Below are 18,172 nucleotides of genomic sequence, written 5' to 3'. Positions count from 1 at the left end.
CCTGATGTGAGATGGCAAATGTGATTTTCCAGGATCACCATCAACACTATCCTCTGGAACCCAACCCAACCTGAAACACCTAAATCAGTCACTTTTTTTCCCCCTGGCTGATCAGCAAGTTCTAGAAGACTTCCACAGCCCTTCTACATCCTGTTTTCCTTTTAATGTTTCATGCCACAGTGTAAGTCCTTGGCTCTCATACTTTGTGGCTGACCACTTTGTCAAATGCCCTTATCAATATTCTTCCTCTAAAGCTACTATTTATTTTTATATATACTAATATTTACAAATACACACACACACACCATTCCTATATACAGTTGTAAACTATAGCTACTAATACTTCTACCAAATGTTAAACACTATGCACTCTCATTTAATCTTCAAATTCAGAATCAAGTACAATTATTACCCCAACTATGCAGATGTAAAAACTGAGGCTTAGAGACACCAAATGAATACCTACGGCCATAAAGTAAATAACCAGAACAGACATTTGAATCAGCTGATAATCACCATGCTGCTTTTATGTCCCTTCCTTTCCCAAAAGTTGGCACAGCCCGGCACAGTGATGCATGCCTATAGTCCCAGCTACTCAGGAGGCTGAGGTGGGAGGATCACATGAGCTCAGGAGTTTGAGGCTAGAATGTGCCATGATCACACCTGTGAATAGCCACCGCACTCCAGTCTGGGCCACACAGTGAGACCCTGTTTCCTAAAAAATAACAGTTGGCACTTACCAACAGCCTCTCTAATCAAAGTCAACCCTGTTTACAGGCTTTAAGGTGTCCCAGCATTTAGCTCCCCAACCTTAAGAGCTTCAGTTGTGCTTACTAGTAAGCTAAGTAAACCCAAACGTTCTTTCTTTTACAAGGCTTGCTATATTTCACCTTCAAGTCTTCAAGAAATAAAACCTTTTCATTCATCTTTTCCAATGAGTCTTCCCAGACAAGTATCATCTGACTAAAAACAAAACCAAAATCTACGAAGTCCTGAGGTCAATAGGTGCTACTTCAAGAAAATAATCAGCTACATTTCTGAGTACTCAGTGCATCCAGACCCAGTTCTAACAGCTTTAAACATATTAACTTACTGGGTCCTCACAGCAATCCTATGAAGGTATTGTCATTTACTTGTTTTTCAGATAAAGTTGAAATGAGGCTTAGATTACAGAGCTAATAAGAGCAGTTGGGATTGGAACTTAGGCAGTCAGGCTCTAGAACTCATGGTTATAACATTACCCAGTGATGCCCCCCATTTCTATTTCCACTACCACGTAGTTTCAATGCCATACATTATGAATGATATGAAAGAATACAATCCATGGTCTTTTTCTTAAATTTACCATTTAATTAAGAAAACTTTTCTTTAGGAAAATATTAGGAAGATAACAATGATAACATAGCAATTTTACTGAGTGGAATACATATCGTAGTAACATGTGGGTAAGCTCAAGACACTCAACTTTCAACGGAAAGTATGGTGGGAAAATAATCTTTCCTAAAGCTATCTGGGCAATCATGCAATGATCCTATACAACTGCTTAGTAGTGTACCTTATGCAATTATTTTACCACCTTGCTTCCAAATGACTTCATTTGTTTACAACCTGCCTCTTTCCTTGGCCTATATGTTCCTGGCAGGTAAAAGAGATGACTAAATGTTCTCCTTTATAAACTGTAAGAGCAGAGTTTAGTGTTCTATAAGCAACTGATACTCTGTGAACGTCAGATGGCAAATGTGAAAACAAAAGCACTACACAATTATTACATAGGTTGTTTTCAAATCATAAGTAACATGCAAAAGAATGCTTTTTATAAAAGACATGAACAAGATCAGAGACTGAGGAAATGTATTCATGCTCAAGAAGCACTGACCCAATGCATAGGTGTCCACATGCACTGATGTCACTCGGACTGTGAAGCTGATTTTGATCCCTCCACCACCCTCAATCTGTAAAAGGCATCCCTGAAAGGGAATCAGCACCTGCCAGTCCTGCACCAGCACTGCCACCTTCTACCTTTTGCTACAGAAACACAGCCACAATGATTGGTGAGGGGGCTTTCTGTCCCTGGCAAAGCTAGCAACAAATTAAGGCTACTTCTGAACTAGGTTAATTCTGAATTTATTTTGCTAACAAGATTTTTTAAACTGTACTGCTTTCTTTATTCATAAAATAAACTGGCACCCTAATAAAGACTTTTTTTCACATGCTTAAGGCTTCACTTTTCACCTAATCAGTACTGATCATGCCACAGAAGATACACTTTAAAAGAATGTTTATGCATAAAAAAGGACTGCACACCTGGATAGCCTCCTGAGACCCAACATCTCACTGTCATGAGTGTTCCTGGGAAAGCAGAAACAAACATTACATGTAAAGAGAAACAAAACAAGCAACATTGGAGGGTCATGTACAAACCATGTATGGTTGAAGAAAAAGATTATTCAGTCCAAAGTACCAAAGACAATATTTGAAACATTTCAACAAAGAAGACAGATGTTGGCAGAAAGAATGCACCCCCAGAATGAAGAGAATATACCCACAATCAATTTTTCTCACATTCTTTGGTATTAAAAAAAAGGCGAAGGCAGAATCATACACAGCACTTAGAAGCCAAGTCAAGTGGTACTTGGAAAACTTAGCCCTGACTTCTGTGGCCAAGATTAGCTTAATTTTCTAGGCTACTGTCTGCCTCACTTCTGAAGAAATCTCTTATTACCAAAACCTCTCAACATAACTGATCATGTTATTTCCTTTTTCATAGTCCAAAGTATAAGACTCAATCCTTCCAATCTTTTAACGTCCACTCATGTCTACATTTCAAACTCAGATTAATTCTTTTATATTTTTAGTGGATGATTTATATTGTTCTTTTATGTGTGTTTTTCACTTCATTTGTACAAAACACTTCCTAGGAAACCTGTTTGTAAAGAGACTTTTTGTCTGAAGTAAGATTTTTTTTTATTATTTTAAGAACATAATGCTTAACTTTTTTTTTTTTTTTTTTTTTTTGAGACAGAGTTTTGCTCTTGTCGCCCAGGCTGGAGTGCAATGGCACAATTTCGGCTCACTGCAACCTCTACTTCCCAGGTTCAAGCGATTCTCCTGCCTCAGCCTCCCGAGTAGCTGGGATTACAGGCGCCCACCACCACGCCTGGCTAATTTTTTTGGATTTTTAGTAGAGATGAGGTTTCACCACGTTGTCCAGGCTGGTCTCAAACTCCTGACTTCAAGTGATCCACCTGCCTCGGCCTCCCAAAATGCTGGGATTACAGGCGTGTGCCACTGTGCCTGGCCAAAAACTTCAGCTTATTTGGGTGTCCCACAGACTACTAGCCACAGAGATATGTAATTTTCGAGTATCTGGCCTGGGCTAATGCTTCGTTGGAACTGTTTTCTTAATACTCAACTAATTTAAGATCTTTTTTTTCATCCAGTGTTGGCACTAATTGTACCATCACTTTTGCCTCCATTACCTTCTTTTGCCTGATAAGTTTTTATCTTTGATAGGTGACTGATCTGGAAAACACAGGTGATGCTGCAGTAGAGTTACATAATTACATTCAAAGTTGTTCTTGATTTGATGTCTTTGATCTGGTTTCACACTTTTCCTCCATTGTCCCTGGTATAACAAGCAACTAAGAACTTGGAAGATGAAATTCGTAGGCCAGTAAGGGAGGAGACTCACATCTCAGGGTATATCAATCAATTTAGTTACCATGGTAAAGCTTAAAAAATTCTCCACAATGCTATCTATAAGAAGGAAAGCAGGACAGCTTCTCTTTTCTAAACTACTTTTGAAATTCTTCTTAGTGGATCTCTTAATGCATGTACAGACTGTGTCAACAGTTACTAAAGACTTCATTCAACTTTGAATCTGCCAAGCCTTGCTATTAGTGATTAGCTTATTCCTTATTGAAGGTATCTTCCCTGGATTGACTGTTGCTGCAAAGATGGTGAGGCAGTCATGATTAAAGGACAACATAGTGTTCCACAATGATCAGGCGAGAGAAACTTTGCATGGCAAGAGATAATATTGCAAAATTCCTTATAGGATCTCAGCTTCGGAATCTCACAGTAAGATCCCCTTCCACAAAACCCGTGAAAAGGAGAAAAGGTTAGGGAAGTTGAGAGAAAGGTTAGATAGGAAAAAAAACCCAAAAATCTAGCTCAACATTTTATGAGCTATAAGAAGTTATGATTTGTTATTTTATAATCTGACATTCTTAAAATGGCAAATAAAGATGAGGTGAACAAGGACAAACAAAGGGTAGGACCAATGACATACCTCACTGCAGTGGTAGTATCAAATTTCTCCTTACCTTTCCTAATTCAAATTGCATCGTTGTAATTCACCATGTAGAAATTACCCACGTTAGATTTAAGTGGCATTCTTAAAATGCCACATTAAAAAAAAAACAACCCAGAGGGCAAACAGAATAACATGTTTTGCCAAGCTATATATGTAGTAGTCATTTTCATCTGGGTCATCTAAAAGTAACATGGCACTTTTACAAAAAAAAGCTAATCATCCAATTGCAAATGAATTTTAAAAGAGAACACATTACCATTTATTTAAAGCTTACAACTTGATAGCTTAAAAAAATATATATTTTCTTCACTTATCTAAAACAAAATTAATAGGAACTGAGATGTCCCCAGCTATAAGAAGGTATATACCTTTTTCTTTTGGCACTACCAGTATCAGAGGTGGCTGAAGAGATCATGCTGTCTCCGTCCTCGATATCGTCTCTCCTGGCAAGCTCTTTCTTCTTTGCCTAAAACAGAGCAGATCTCAGGAGTTGAGCTCATGTGCCAAACACTCCTCTGAATATATGAATGTTAAACAGCTAGACATATCAGATTCACTCAGAAAAATACAATCACATGCAGGATGTATAAAATGAAAGAGTCATTAAACATCTTCAGCAACCAATTTTAACAAAAGCCTGCATGACAAAAAGAGTAGGTTAAAAAATGGATCTACAGGGTTGAGGAGTCAATACCAGCCAGAGCATGTACGACTATAATGGGTGCTAACTGGTTAAAAGCACTGAGGCAAGCTGCAGAAGCATCCTGCTCTGGTTGTCCTACTTAAGTAAAACCAACTCAAAGAGGGCCTTTGGTACTCCTGACTTCTAAGGGGCAGTGTGGCTAAGAATAAAGTTTAATGCAAGAAGTGAAAGAAGATCTACTTTTCAACACATGCATTTTTAAAGGCCTTCTGCCAAACAGAGCTGAAAGTCGAAGCACAGCAGGCTTAGGGAATGTACAGAGTACTAAAAAGGTAATACCTGAAAGTCTTAGCACTAAGGTTCAGTGTTAATCATATAAAATGAAGATTCTATGGGTGATCTAAAATTGCCTTTCTTGCTTCCTTGTTCAGAGATTTGCCTTTCCAGAAAGATTCTACCAAAAACTGTCAGACAGACCCAATTTGTATTTCATATCTACCTTTTCATCTTAAAACCCCTAGATGAACCATGACCTGAGACGTCCTTCCAAGGGTTCTCAGAGAGGATCTGATAAATTCATAGACAATATACAAAGATTAATTCACTTTCAGATGTCCTTTCTCATATAATCAGCCCTACTTTAACAAAGTCTAGAACCAAAGGAATAAAATCTAAATGATGGAATGTCATCGGTGATTGCAGGGTGACTTCATGAGAATCCCAAAATTACTATACAGGGACCAATCCCTGCTTCCACCCATCAGAAGGCTAACCCCATCTCAATTATTATTTCTACTCTATATGGCTATGACAACTCCAAAAAAATATTCAGCAGTACTTGTGGATGAAATACATAATAAATATATAACATGTAAGTATAATATATAAAATACATATTTTATATATATATAAGATATATTGTTTGTTTGAGACAGGGTCTCACTTGGTTGCCCAAGCTGAAGTGCAGTGGCACAATCTCAGCTCACTGCAACCTCCACCTCCCAGGCTCAAGCAATCCTCCCACCACAGCCTCCTGAGTAGCTGGGACTACAGGCATGTACCATCAGGACCGGCTAATTTTTGCAGTTTTTGTAGAGATGGGGGTCTTGCTATGTTGCCCAAGCTGGTCTTGAACTCCTGAGCTCAAGTGATTCTCTCACCTTGGCCTCCCAAAGTGCTGAGATTACAGGTGTGAGCCACCGCACCCAGCCAAATGATGTAATATTACTGCTGAGGGTTGGGGGGATCACACATCTTACTAGAACACACTCAAAACATGCAAAATTATTTTAATCATATACACAACAAACTCAGCAAAAACAATAAATCACACCTGCATAACTTGCTGCAATTTTAGAACTCGCTTGTAGATGGCTGAATTGGGCACATTATAGCGTTTGGCATTTTCAAACATTAAATTCAGATCACACTCCAAATGATCTAAAGTTTCATATTCTTGATTCTTCAGCTTTGTTCTGTGAAAGACAAAGAAATTGCTAGAATTTTCTGTCATGAAAATTATGAAACATTCTTCCTGAAAGTCCAATGCAAAATCTTGACAAGCACTAGATGGTATCTTTACTGGTAATACTGATTAGGAACTTAAAAATGACTTTCGAGATACAAAGTAAGAGGCAAAAGCACCATTACATTAAGGTAATATGACAGTTTACTTGAAAATCCAAAAGAATAAACTAAAACACTATAAGAAATAATAAGAAGACCTAGTAAAGAAGACAATTACAAAGCAAATATTCTACTTGGAAAAAACCCTAATGGAAAAATCCTAATAGTTAATAAGCGAACCTTATGAAGGAACAAAAATTAGGGAGGTTTTAAGTGACCTCAATGAAGAATCATGGTGATCTACCCATTTCTGAAAACAAAAGGCCATTCTAGTTCATAAGGGCTAAAGAGACAGTACTGACAGTGCAAAGTATTTATAAACAATAAAGAGTGGTCTTATGATGGTAAAAGAGAGATAGATATATCAGAGTCCATTCACTTCTATTATTGCAATATAAACACATAATAAATTGGCAGCTTAAAGTTGGGATTTTTACTTAAAAGTCTTAAGATTTCAAGTATCTCCCTTAAACACAATCATTATTATTGTATCAACTATCATAAAGCCCTTATGTACTTTGTACAAAGTAGAGTCACTATTTGCTGTAACACTATATGGATTTAGACAGGACAGACTTTAAATCTTTTGACTGTAGCATTTGCATGTTAACCATCAAAATCACAAAGACAGTTAACAATAATATGTATAAACAGCTTCACAGAATAAATGAATTTTCTCTTAGAATGGCATCTGCATGTAAAGTTTTATTTAAAATTTACCAAAATCATATTCAGATTCTGTGTTGTGCATCCAACAGATGAATATTAGAGAACATCTCTGTGATGAAGCAAACAACAACTAAGCACAAATTCAGCTCTCAGTACCAGGTTGTGTAGCTAGCACCTAGAGTTCAAATTACAGCCTCAGACTTGTTCCCGTCAACTCAAAGGGTGGAGCGCTAGATGTTCTCAACACCCTCAAATAGACAGAAAACCCAAACTTGCAAAAGGCAACGAATAATAAACCTGCAGATATTTATCAGATTATTATTAATCAAGGGTAGTGGGGGAGGAAAAAGAAAAAAAAAATAGGGGGGACAAATCCCAGTACAGCAGAAGGTAGCATATGGAGTCTACACTATCTAGTTCCTGCTTACTCTTCCATTTTTGTTGCTTTTGGGGAAACTCAACTATCTTCCTTCTACCAACAGATCTTCCTAGGGGTACACTGTACAATATAGTAGCCACTAGCCATGTGTGGCTATTTAAATTAAAATTAAATAAAACTTAAAATCTAATTCCTTAATTGCACTAGCCACATTTCAAGTGCTCAATAGCCACATGTGACTAGTGACTATCACATTGGAATATTGATAACAAAACATTTTCATCATCGCAGAAAGTTCTGTTGAATAGCACTGCCCCTAGACCTCCCTGTTGCTCTGTAGACCACAATGGAAGGGATCATAGGCACAGTAAGGCTCCTGTCAGGCACCACTGGCTCACAATCCGCGGAAGGCAGCAGTATTAGACATAATAGTTGGCCCTTCAGAACTTTAGTGCGCTGGGCTGCAGCAACTTCCCTATTCCTTACTCTCCCCTGTGTGCCGCACAATTGCCATTATAAATTAGAAAGGGGAGGGGAGATATTACTGACTTAAAGCAAAGTTTATACTAGAAAATTTCAACTTGGAAGAAGGCTGTGTTGGCAGGGGACTGAGCTGGCTAAGAATTTGTTTTCTTTTGAACTAAGCTACTGTAATAAGACTATTTAAATAATTAAAAAATAATAATGAAGGAGAAAGGAAACCAAGAACAAAAATTGTTCAAAATTTTGGACAGGGAACTTCTTAACATCTGCAAGACTATCACTATCTTTTCCCAATGCAAAGAATATAAAAGACATATTTCTAGGCTATTTCCTTAATGAATGTCAGTCTTAATTTCCATGTTATTTTAATAAGACCAAAAAAACTAATTTTCTGTATCCTACTTGTATACAGGACCTCCAAAGTCTGGATTAAATAAAAGCACCATAAATCCTACTGATCAAGGCCAGGCGTGGTGACTCACGCCTGTAATCCCAGCACTTTTGGGAGGTCAAGGCCGGCAGATTGCTTGAGCTCAGGAGTTTGAGGCCAGCCTGGGCAATATGGCAAAACCTTGTCTCTATTAAAAAAAAAAAAAAAATTATTACTGATCAAATGGTGAAAACAAAAGTTACAAATGCAAAAGCATGAAACATACTTTGTTAGCCAGCCTTATTTCCTAGAATCCAGCAAGCACAAGAATTTTAATTCCTACTATTTGGAAGCTTAAATATCTGCCATGAAGCCAACTTACTGTTACTTAGCTAAGGTAGTTTTATCTGCTTCTTGACTCTATCTGGGTATTCTGTTATAAAGCATCATATTTTATAATATTACTTCTTCCTTTTTGTTGAGACAGGGTCTTACTCTGTTACCCAGGCTGGAATGCAGCGGCACGATCTTGGCTCACTGCAACCTCCATCTCCCACGTTCAAGCGATCCTCCCGCATCAGCCTCCCAAAGTGCTGGGATTACAGATGTGAGCCACCTCACCTGGCCAACTTTTGATATTTTTAAGTTTATTTTTAATTTAAATAAACAAGGCACAGTGGGACCAATTAAACTGTTTTTCTGTTCTTTATATCAAAAAAGTCTAAGAATTTTTATTGATTTCCTGAAAGCAATACATATCTTTGAAAATTTGTAATGTAAGAAAGGAGCTTGGAATGTACAGGTAATATCAAAATTCGCAGAGACTGATTAAAAGATGGAAGGCAAACCAAGTAATTTTGAACACATTCATTTGATTCCAACTTAAGATTTTTGGTTAACTTTCCTTATTTATTCTTTTGAATGTTTTGAATTTTTATGATTCTTTGGGAATGGTTACCTGTTCTGCTTTTTACAGAAACAGAAATTTTAGCTATTGTGAATGCTGCTGCTGTGAACACAGGTTTACAAATACCTCTTTGAGACCCTGCTGTTTTTACAGAAACAGAAATTAGGTCAGGATCTATTTAAAAGTAAATTAAAAGCTCATGAATTTTGTGTCTGTCTGGAAATCAGGAGCTTTGACTTTCAGAGATATCATACAGACTCCAAAAATATACTCCATGATATTATGGATTTTTTTTAGCTTTCACAGAAGAGATCTTAAAAGGCCAGGTATGGTGGCTCACACCTGTAATCCCAATATTTTGGGAGGCTGAGGTGAGAGGATTATTTAAGGCCAGAAATTCAAGACCTGGGCAACAAGCAAGACTCGGTCTCCACAAAAACATTAAAAAAAATTAGCTGGGCATGGTGGCATGTGTCTGTGGTCCCAGCTACTTGGGAGGCTGAGGCAGAAGGATCCCTTGAGCCCAGAGGTTCGAGTTGATCATGCCAGCTTACGCAACAGAGCAGAGACCCTGTCTCTTTAACAAAAAGAATAAAGCAAATTTGATATTGGGAGGTATGGATAGAAAATGGGCACTGAAGAATAGGTTACTTTTCCCCCCCAATTTGAAAAATTTTGGTATAACACAATATTTACCACCTTGACCTTTTTTTTTTTTTAAGAGATGGAGTCTCACTCTGTCATCCAGGCTGGAGTGCAGTGGTGCGACCTAGGCTCACTGCAATGCAACCTCCGCCTTCCCGGTTCAAGCAATTCTCCTACCTCAGCTGCCCGAGTAGCTAGAATTACTGGCTCCTGCCACTACGCCTGGCTAATTTTTGTACTTTTAATGGACACGGGGTTTCACAATGTTTGCCAGGCTAATCTCAAACTCCTGACCTCAAGTGATTTGCCCACCTTGGCTAACCAAAGTGCTGGGATTATAGGTGTGAGCCTCTGCACCCAGCCTACCTTGACCATTTTTTTTTTTTCTTTTTTTATTATTATTATTATTATTATTATTATTATACTTTAGGCTCTATGGTACATGTGCGCAACGTGCAGGTAAGTTACATATGTATACATGTGCCATGCTGGTGCGCTGCACCCACCAACTCGTCATCTAGCATTAGGTATATCTCCCAATGCTATCCCTCCCCCCTCCCCCCACCCCACAACAGTCCCCGAAGTGTGATGTTCCCCTTCCTGTGTCCATGTGTTCTCATTGTTCAATTCTCACCTATGAGTGAGAATATGCGGTGTTTGGTTTTTTGTTCTTGCGATAGTTTACTGAGAATGATGATTTCCAATTTCATCCATGTCCCTACAAAGGACGTGAACTCATCATTTTTTATGGCTGCATAGTATTCCATGGTGTATATGTGCCACATTTTCTTAATCCAGTCTATCATTGTTGGACATTTGGGTTGGTTCCAAGTCTTTGCTATTGTGAATAATGCCGCAATAAACATACGTGTGCATGTGTCTTTATAGCAGCATGATTTATAGTCCTTTGGGTATATACCCAATAATGGGATGGCTGGGTCAAATGGAATTTCTAGTTCTAGATCCCTGAGGAATCGCCACACTGACTTCCACAAGGGTTGAACTAGTTTACAGTCCCACCAACAGTGTAAAAGTGTTCCTATTTCTCCACATCCTCTCCAGCACCTGTTGTTTCCTGACTTTTTAATGATTGCCATTCTAACTGGTGTGAGATGGTATCTCACTGTGGTTTTGATTTGCATTTCTCTGATGGCCAGTGATGGTGAGCATTTTTTCATGTGTTTTTTGGCTGCATAAATGTCTTCTTTTGAGAAGTGTCTGTTCATGTCCTTTGCCCACTTTTTGATGGGGTTGTTTGTTTTTTTCTTGTAAATTTGTTGGAGTTCATTGTAGATTCTGGATATTAGCCCTTTGTCAGATGAGTAGGTTGCGAAAATTTTCTCCCATTTTGTAGGTTGCCTGTTCACTCTGATGGTAGTTTCTTTTGCTGTGCAGAAGCTCTTTAGTTTAATTAGATCCCATTTGTCAATTTTGGCTTTTGTTGCCATTGCTTTTGGTGTTTTAGACATGAAGTCCTTGCCCATGCCTATGTCCTGAATGGTAATGCCTAGGTTCAAAGCAGTGTGTAGAGGGAAATTTATAGCACTAAATGCCCACAAGAGAAAGCAGGAAAGATCCAAAATTGACACCCTAACATCACAATTAAAAGAACTAGAAAAGCAAGAGCAAACACATTCAAAAGCTAGCAGAAGGCAAGAAATAACTAAAATCAGAGCAGAACTGAAGGAAATAGAGACACAAAAAACCCTTCAAAAAATAAATGAATCCAGGAGCTGGTTTTTTGAGAGGATCAACAAAATTGATAGACCACTAGCAAGATTAATAAAGAAAAAAAGAGAGAAGAATCAAATAGATGCAATAAAAAATGATAAAGGGGATATCACCACTGATCCCACAGAAATACAAACTACCATCAGAGAATATTACAAACACCTCTACGCAAATAAACTAGAAAACCTTGACCATTTTTAAGTGTACAGTTTAGTAGTATAAAATACTTCCATAATGCTATGCAATTAATATGACCATCCATCTCTAGAACTCTTTCCATTTTGTAAGACTGACACTCTATACCCATTAAACAGTAACTTCCTGTTTCCCTCTTCCCCTAGTCCCTGGCAACTATCATTCTACTTTGTCTCTGATTTTTTTTTTTTTTTTAATGTTCTGGATCAGTGTCTATGTCTCTATGACTTCTGACTACACCTATACTCATATCAATAGAATCATACAGTATTTGTCTTTTGTGACTGGGTTATTTCACTTAGCATAATGTCCTCAAGCTTCATCCATGTTAGAGCATTTCAAAATTTCTTTTAAAGGCTGAATAATATTCCATTGTATGTACACACCATTTTGCGTATCCCCTCATCTCTTGAGGGATACTTGAATTGCTTCCATGTTTTAGCTATTGTGAATGCTGCTGCTGTGAACATAGGTTTACAAATACCTCTTTGAGACCCTGCTTTCACTTCTTTGGGGTACATATGCAAAATGGAATTTCTTAATCACATGGTAATTCTATGTTTAATTTTTTGAGGAACTGCCACGCTGTTTTCCACAGCATCTATACCATTTTACATTCCCACTATCTGCACAGAGGTTCCAATTTCTCCACATACACACCAGTAACTATTATTATTATTCTTTTAAAGTAACCGTCCGAATGAGTGTGAAGTGGTATCACACAATAGTTTTGAACTGCATTTTCCTAATAATTAGTGATGCTGAGCATCTTTTCATGTGCTTATTAGCCACCTGTATATTTTCCTTGGAGAAAGGTCCATTCAAGTCCTTTGCCCATTTCTGAATTGGGTTGTTTTTTTGTGGTTGAGACGTCCTACTATTTTTAATGATACTATTGTGATTTAAGTATTCTGTCTGGTAGCCCAATGATCACTTTAACATTTTCTAAACAGAAAAAAGAGAACAAGATGAATCATCTTTCTGGTATGGTTTTAGTTAATGAATTCTCCAGGAACTGACTATGCTTATCCTGGGGCTTCAACTATAGATACATAACTTAAATACAGATTAACTGTCATAATTAAAATATTAATAAAAGATGTAGGCTGAAAGATTTTTGTACTTTGCTCAGTTATAAGATAATGAACAGTTAAGGCTGGGTGCAGAGGCTCACACCTGTAATCCCAGCACTTTGGGAGGCCGAGGTGGGCAGATCATGAGGTCAGGAGATCGAGACCATCCTGGCCAAAGTGGTGAAACCCAGTCTCTAATAAAAATACAAAAATTAACTGGGTGTGGTGGTGCGCACCTGTAGTCCCAGCTACTCAGGAGGCTGAGGCAAGAGAATTGCCTGAACCCAGGAGGCGGAGGTTGCAGTGAGCCGAGATCACGCCACTGCACTCCAGTCTGGCAACAGAGTGAGACTCTGCTTCAAAAAAAAAAAGGTAATGATCAGTTAAAATTTGAGGTTAAAAAAAAAAAACACCATTTTTACCTTTAATATCCTTATCCATTTTAGGAAGGAATACATTATGTGCAGGCTCAACCACAACAAAATAAAATTATACTGAATAATGTAGAAGACATCTTACCGGATCTGTTGTAGTGATATGGGCATTTTAATTTGCTGGTAATAATCAGGGTATTTTTTCTTTGAAGGCAAATGGAAAAAAGGTTCAGCTATTAGCTGCCCTTGGTTATTCCGACAACTCCTAACTGTGTCATAAAGCTGATAAAAAGGATTTGAAACATCCATAAAGGAAGTGATGCTTTCTGCTTCTGACTCTCCCTCTTCATAACGTGCAGCTGGAAAGACAAAAAAAGTATTTATAAAGGGACGAATGAGACAAAGAAAGAACCATACTTTAAAGTTCATTTAACAACCTTCCAGATTGAACTAAATATATTTGAAAATTATTATTACTATTATTTTTGAGACAGGGTCTGGCTTTGTCACCCAGGCTGGAGTGCAAGGGCACGATCTTGGCTCCCTGCAGTCTCTGCCTCTGGGACTCAAGAAATTCTCCCAGATCAGTCTCCCGAGTAGCTAAGAAGACAGGCACACACCATCACACCCAGCTAATTTTTGGATTTTTCAGTAGAGATGGGGTTTCGTCATCTTGCCCAGACTGGTCTCAAGCTCCTGAGCTTAGGCAATCTGCCAGCCTCAGCCTCCTAAAGTGCTGGGATTACAGGTGTGAGCCACCATGCCTCGCCCTTTTTTAAAAAAATCCTAAGATAAAGGGAATAATTACTTTAAAAAAATTGTCTCTAAGGCCGGGTGTGATGGCTCACACCTGTAATCCCAGCACTTTGAGAGGCCAAAGTGGGTGAATCACAAGGTCAGGAGTTCGAGACCAGCCTGGCCAACATGGTGAAACCCCGTCTCTACTAAAAATACAAAAATTAGCTGGGCATGGTGGCATGCACCTGTAATCCCAGCTACTCAGGAGGCTGAGGCAGAAGAATTGCTTGAACCCAGGAGGTGGAGGTTGCAGTGAGCAGAGATCACACCACTATACTCCAGCCTGGGTGACAGACCAAGACTCCATCTCAAAAACAAAAACAAAAACAAAAACAAAAAAACCTCTCTAATGTTTATTAAAGATAATGCTAAAAATGCTTAACATAATTGCATGTTTAGAGAAATATTACATAGAAATAGAATATTAAATAGTAAAAGTACACTAGTTTTAAAGGTTGCAAAATAGTTTCTTTTTGAAATGTGCTTTCTTCAGAGACTGTTTGCTGTGCTTGGTCAAAAGGAGCAAGTAACCATTCAGAGATCCCAGAACTAAAACAGTAACATGAAGTTTAGGATAGCATAAATTTAGATTGGGCTGATTCTTTTTTATTTATTTATTTATTTGTTTATTTATTTATTTTTGAGACGGGGTCTCACTCTGTCGCCAGGCTGGAGTGCAGTGGCGCGATCTCGGCTCACTGCAACCTCCGCCTCCTGAGTTCAAATGATTCTCCTGCCTCAGCCTCCTGAGTAGCTGGGACTACAGGCACGTGCCACCACGCCTGGCTAATTTGGTTATTTTGTATTTTTAGTAGAGACGGGGTTTCACCATATTAGCCAGGATGGTCTCGATTTCCTGACCTCGTGATCTGCCCGCCTCGGCCTCCCGAAGTGCTGGGATTACAGGTGTGAGCCACCACGCCCAGCCTAGATTTGGCTGATTCTATCAGACATAATTTAGCCTTAAATCTCTGTGACTTTGCCCACTGATTTAAAACATCCCTGAGGAGTATTCCCTTGCTGAGGGAATTTTTAGGTAGAAGCAAATCATAAAAACACCAAAGCAAACAAAACGTAATTATTTTTATAAAAATAAAAAATATGTTGCTCATTTCCCCAAACTCCTAAACAGTGTGTAAGGACCATAATTTAAATTTTTCTTGATGGATCAGAATAAACATATAGTTGCTATGTACTCCCAGGTAAGAACAATAATCATTTATTAAGAATTTAGGCTGGGCACGGTGGCTCATGCCTGTAATCCCAGCACTTTGGGAGGCCAAGGCAAATCATGAGGTCAGTAGTTCAAGACCAGCCTGGCCAACATGGTGAAACCCTGTTTCTACTAAAACTAAAAAAAATTAGCCGGGTGTGGTGGCAGGTGACTGTAATCCCAGCTACTTGGGAGGCTGAGGCAGGAGAATCACTTGAAACCGGAAGGTGGAGATTGTAGTAAGCAGAGATTACACCACTGTACTCCAGTCTGGGCAAAAGAGTGAAACTCTGTCTCAAAAAAAAAAAAAAAAGAATTTAATTAGGCCGGGCGCAGTGACTCACACTTGTAATCCTGCCTGGGCGACAGAGTGAGACTCCGCCTTTAAAAAAAAAAAAAAAAAAGAATTTAATTATGTGTTAAGAGCTTGATAAGTACCAGCCTCAGGTAATCCTAAAACCAACACACAAGATGGGTATTATTTCTTTTTCAAATGGGAAAACTGGGCATATGAGGTTAATTACTTGCACAAGTTCAGCCACCACATAAAGCAGTTGAAGGGGATTAGGAACCAGAGTCACGGAGCTAGAAGCAGATAAGAATTTGAAACTAGTCTTTTCTGATTCTACTACCTCTGATCTCTCCCCTAAAGAGCCTGCAGTTGGATTTACACCTAGGTATATATTTTGTTGCTACTGTAAGTGGCATCTTTTAAAAAAACTGTCAACTGTAATCCTTATACATCTTTTCTGATCCTTACACCTTCATTGTTGTCACTGTAGGCTGGCTAGTACTGTGACCAACAAAGGTAACAGTATTACCTTGTTTCTGTTGGTAAGGGAAATGCTGTTACCTTTTCTCCATTAAAAATGGAGATACCCTTGGTGGGCACAGTGGCTCACATATGTAACCCCGACAATTTGAGAGGCGGAGGTGGGTAGATTGCTTGAGCTCAGGAGTTTGAGATCAGTATGGGCAAAATGATAAAATTCCATCTCTATCACAAATATAAAAAATTTGCTGGGTGTGGTGGCACGTGCCTGTGGTCCCAGCTACGTCAGAGGCTGATGTGGAAAGATTGCTTGGGCCTGGGAGGTGGAGGCTGCAGTGAGCTGAGATCATGTCATGCCACTGCACTCCAGCCTGGGTGATACAGTAAGACCCAGTCTCAAGAAAAAAAGGAGGCTGGGCGCAGTAGCTCATGCTTGTAATCCCAGCACTTTGGGAGGCCGAGGTGGGCGGATCATTTGAGACCAAGAGTTCGAGATCAGCCTGGCCAACATGGTGAAACCATGTCTCTACTAAAAATACCAAAAAAAAAAAAAAAAAAAAAAATTAGCCAGGCATGGTGACGGGCTCCTATAATCCCAGCTACTCGGAGGCTGAGGCAGGAGAATCACTTGAACCCGGGAGGCAGAGGTTGCAGTGAGCAGGGATTGCGCCATTGAACTCCAGCCTGGGCAACAACAGCGAAACTCCATCTCAAGAGAAAAGAAAAAAAGAAAAAAAGGAGATACTCTATATCAATATCCCCCCTCTTACTAGTTAGCAAATAATTTTTATCTTGAATGGGAACTGAAACAATTATCAAATGCATCTGCTGAGCAAATCATATGATTTTACTCTTATAATTTGTTAGTGTGGTAAAGATTACTTTTTTTTTTTATCTTTTCTAATCCTAAACCCAACTGTGTCATTATATACTATCTTTTACACACACTGCTAGACAGTGTGCTTATATTTTGTTCAGCTTTGATGTCTAGGTTATATTAGATTCACAGGTTATGTTAGATTCACAGAATGAACTGCGGAGCTCTTTTTCTATTCTCTGCATGAATTTATTTAAAATTCTATTCCTTAAATGTTTGGCCTGGTATTTTCTATGTGGGAAGATTTCATTTTATTCTTTTTTTTTTTTTTTTTTTTTTTGAGACGGAGTCTCACTCTGTCACCAAGGCTGGGGTGCAATGGTGTGATCTCAGCTCACTGCAACCTCCGCCTCCTGGGTTCAAGCAATTCCTGAGTAGCTGGGATTACAGGCGTGCACCACCACGCCTGGCTAATTTTTCTATTTTTAGTAGAGACGGGGTTTCACCATGTTGGTCAGGCTGGTCTCAAATTCCTGACCTCATATTCTCTCTTTTTTTTTAAGAGACAGAGTCTCGTTCTGTTGCCAAGGCTAGAGTGTAATGGAATAATCATAGCTTATGGCAAACTTGAACTCCTGGGCTCAGGCAATCCTCCTGCCTTAGCCTACCAAGTAGATAGGACTACAGACATGCACCACACCACGCCCAGCTAATTTTTCTTTTTCTTTTTGTAGAGATGAGGTCTTGCTATGTTGCCCAGGCTGGTCTTGGACTCAAGTGATCCTCCTGCCTCTGCCTCCCAAAGTGTTGGGATTACAGGTGTGAGCCAGCCTTTTTATTCTTGAATCCATTTTAGGCAAGTATCTTCTAGAAATCTGTTCATCTAAATTTTAAAATATATTTGCATAACGTTATTCACATTTTTTTTGGGATGGGGGGAGTGCAGGGACAAAGTTTTGCTCTTGTTGCCCAGGCTGGAGTGCAATGGCACAATCTTGGCTCACAGCAACCTCCGCCTCTCAGGTTCAAACGATTCTCCTGCCTCAGCCTCCCAAGTAGCTGGGATTACCGGCATATGCCACATATATTTGTAGTAGAGACGGGGAAAGTTTCTCCATGTTGGCCAGGATGGTCTCGAACTCCCAACGTCAGGTGATCTGCC

At 39.0% G+C, this 18,172-nt stretch overlaps 1 protein-coding gene across 50 annotated transcripts in view; it reads right to left on the bottom strand.

Moving 5' to 3' along the window:
- Positions 1 to 18,172, bottom strand: part of PBRM1 (polybromo 1) — a 144,293-nt gene that overhangs the window by 75,833 nt on the left and 50,288 nt on the right. For 32 of the 50 annotated variants that reach the window (XM_063661072.1, XM_063661080.1, XM_063661073.1 and 29 more), the window contains 3 exons: positions 13,556 to 13,769; positions 6,292 to 6,433; positions 4,684 to 4,781 (listed from right to left, as the gene is read on the bottom strand). In XM_063661072.1, coding sequence (XP_063517142.1) covers positions 4,684 to 4,781; positions 6,292 to 6,433; positions 13,556 to 13,769 — 454 coding nt within the window. Of the gene's footprint in view, positions 1 to 2,304; positions 2,350 to 4,683; positions 4,782 to 6,291; positions 6,434 to 13,555; positions 13,770 to 18,172 lie in introns of all 50 variants that reach the window. The other 18 variants (XM_054483905.2, XM_063661081.1, XM_063661083.1 and 15 more) reach the window with 1 other exon arrangement.

Source organism: Pongo pygmaeus, chromosome 2 (assembly GCF_028885625.2).
Source record: "Pongo pygmaeus isolate AG05252 chromosome 2, NHGRI_mPonPyg2-v2.0_pri, whole genome shotgun sequence".
In the NCBI taxonomy this organism is placed as follows: Eukaryota; Metazoa; Chordata; class Mammalia; order Primates; family Hominidae; genus Pongo; species Pongo pygmaeus.
The sequence above is the reverse complement of the archived record's forward strand: the minus strand, read 5'-3'. Positions and strand labels throughout refer to the sequence as shown.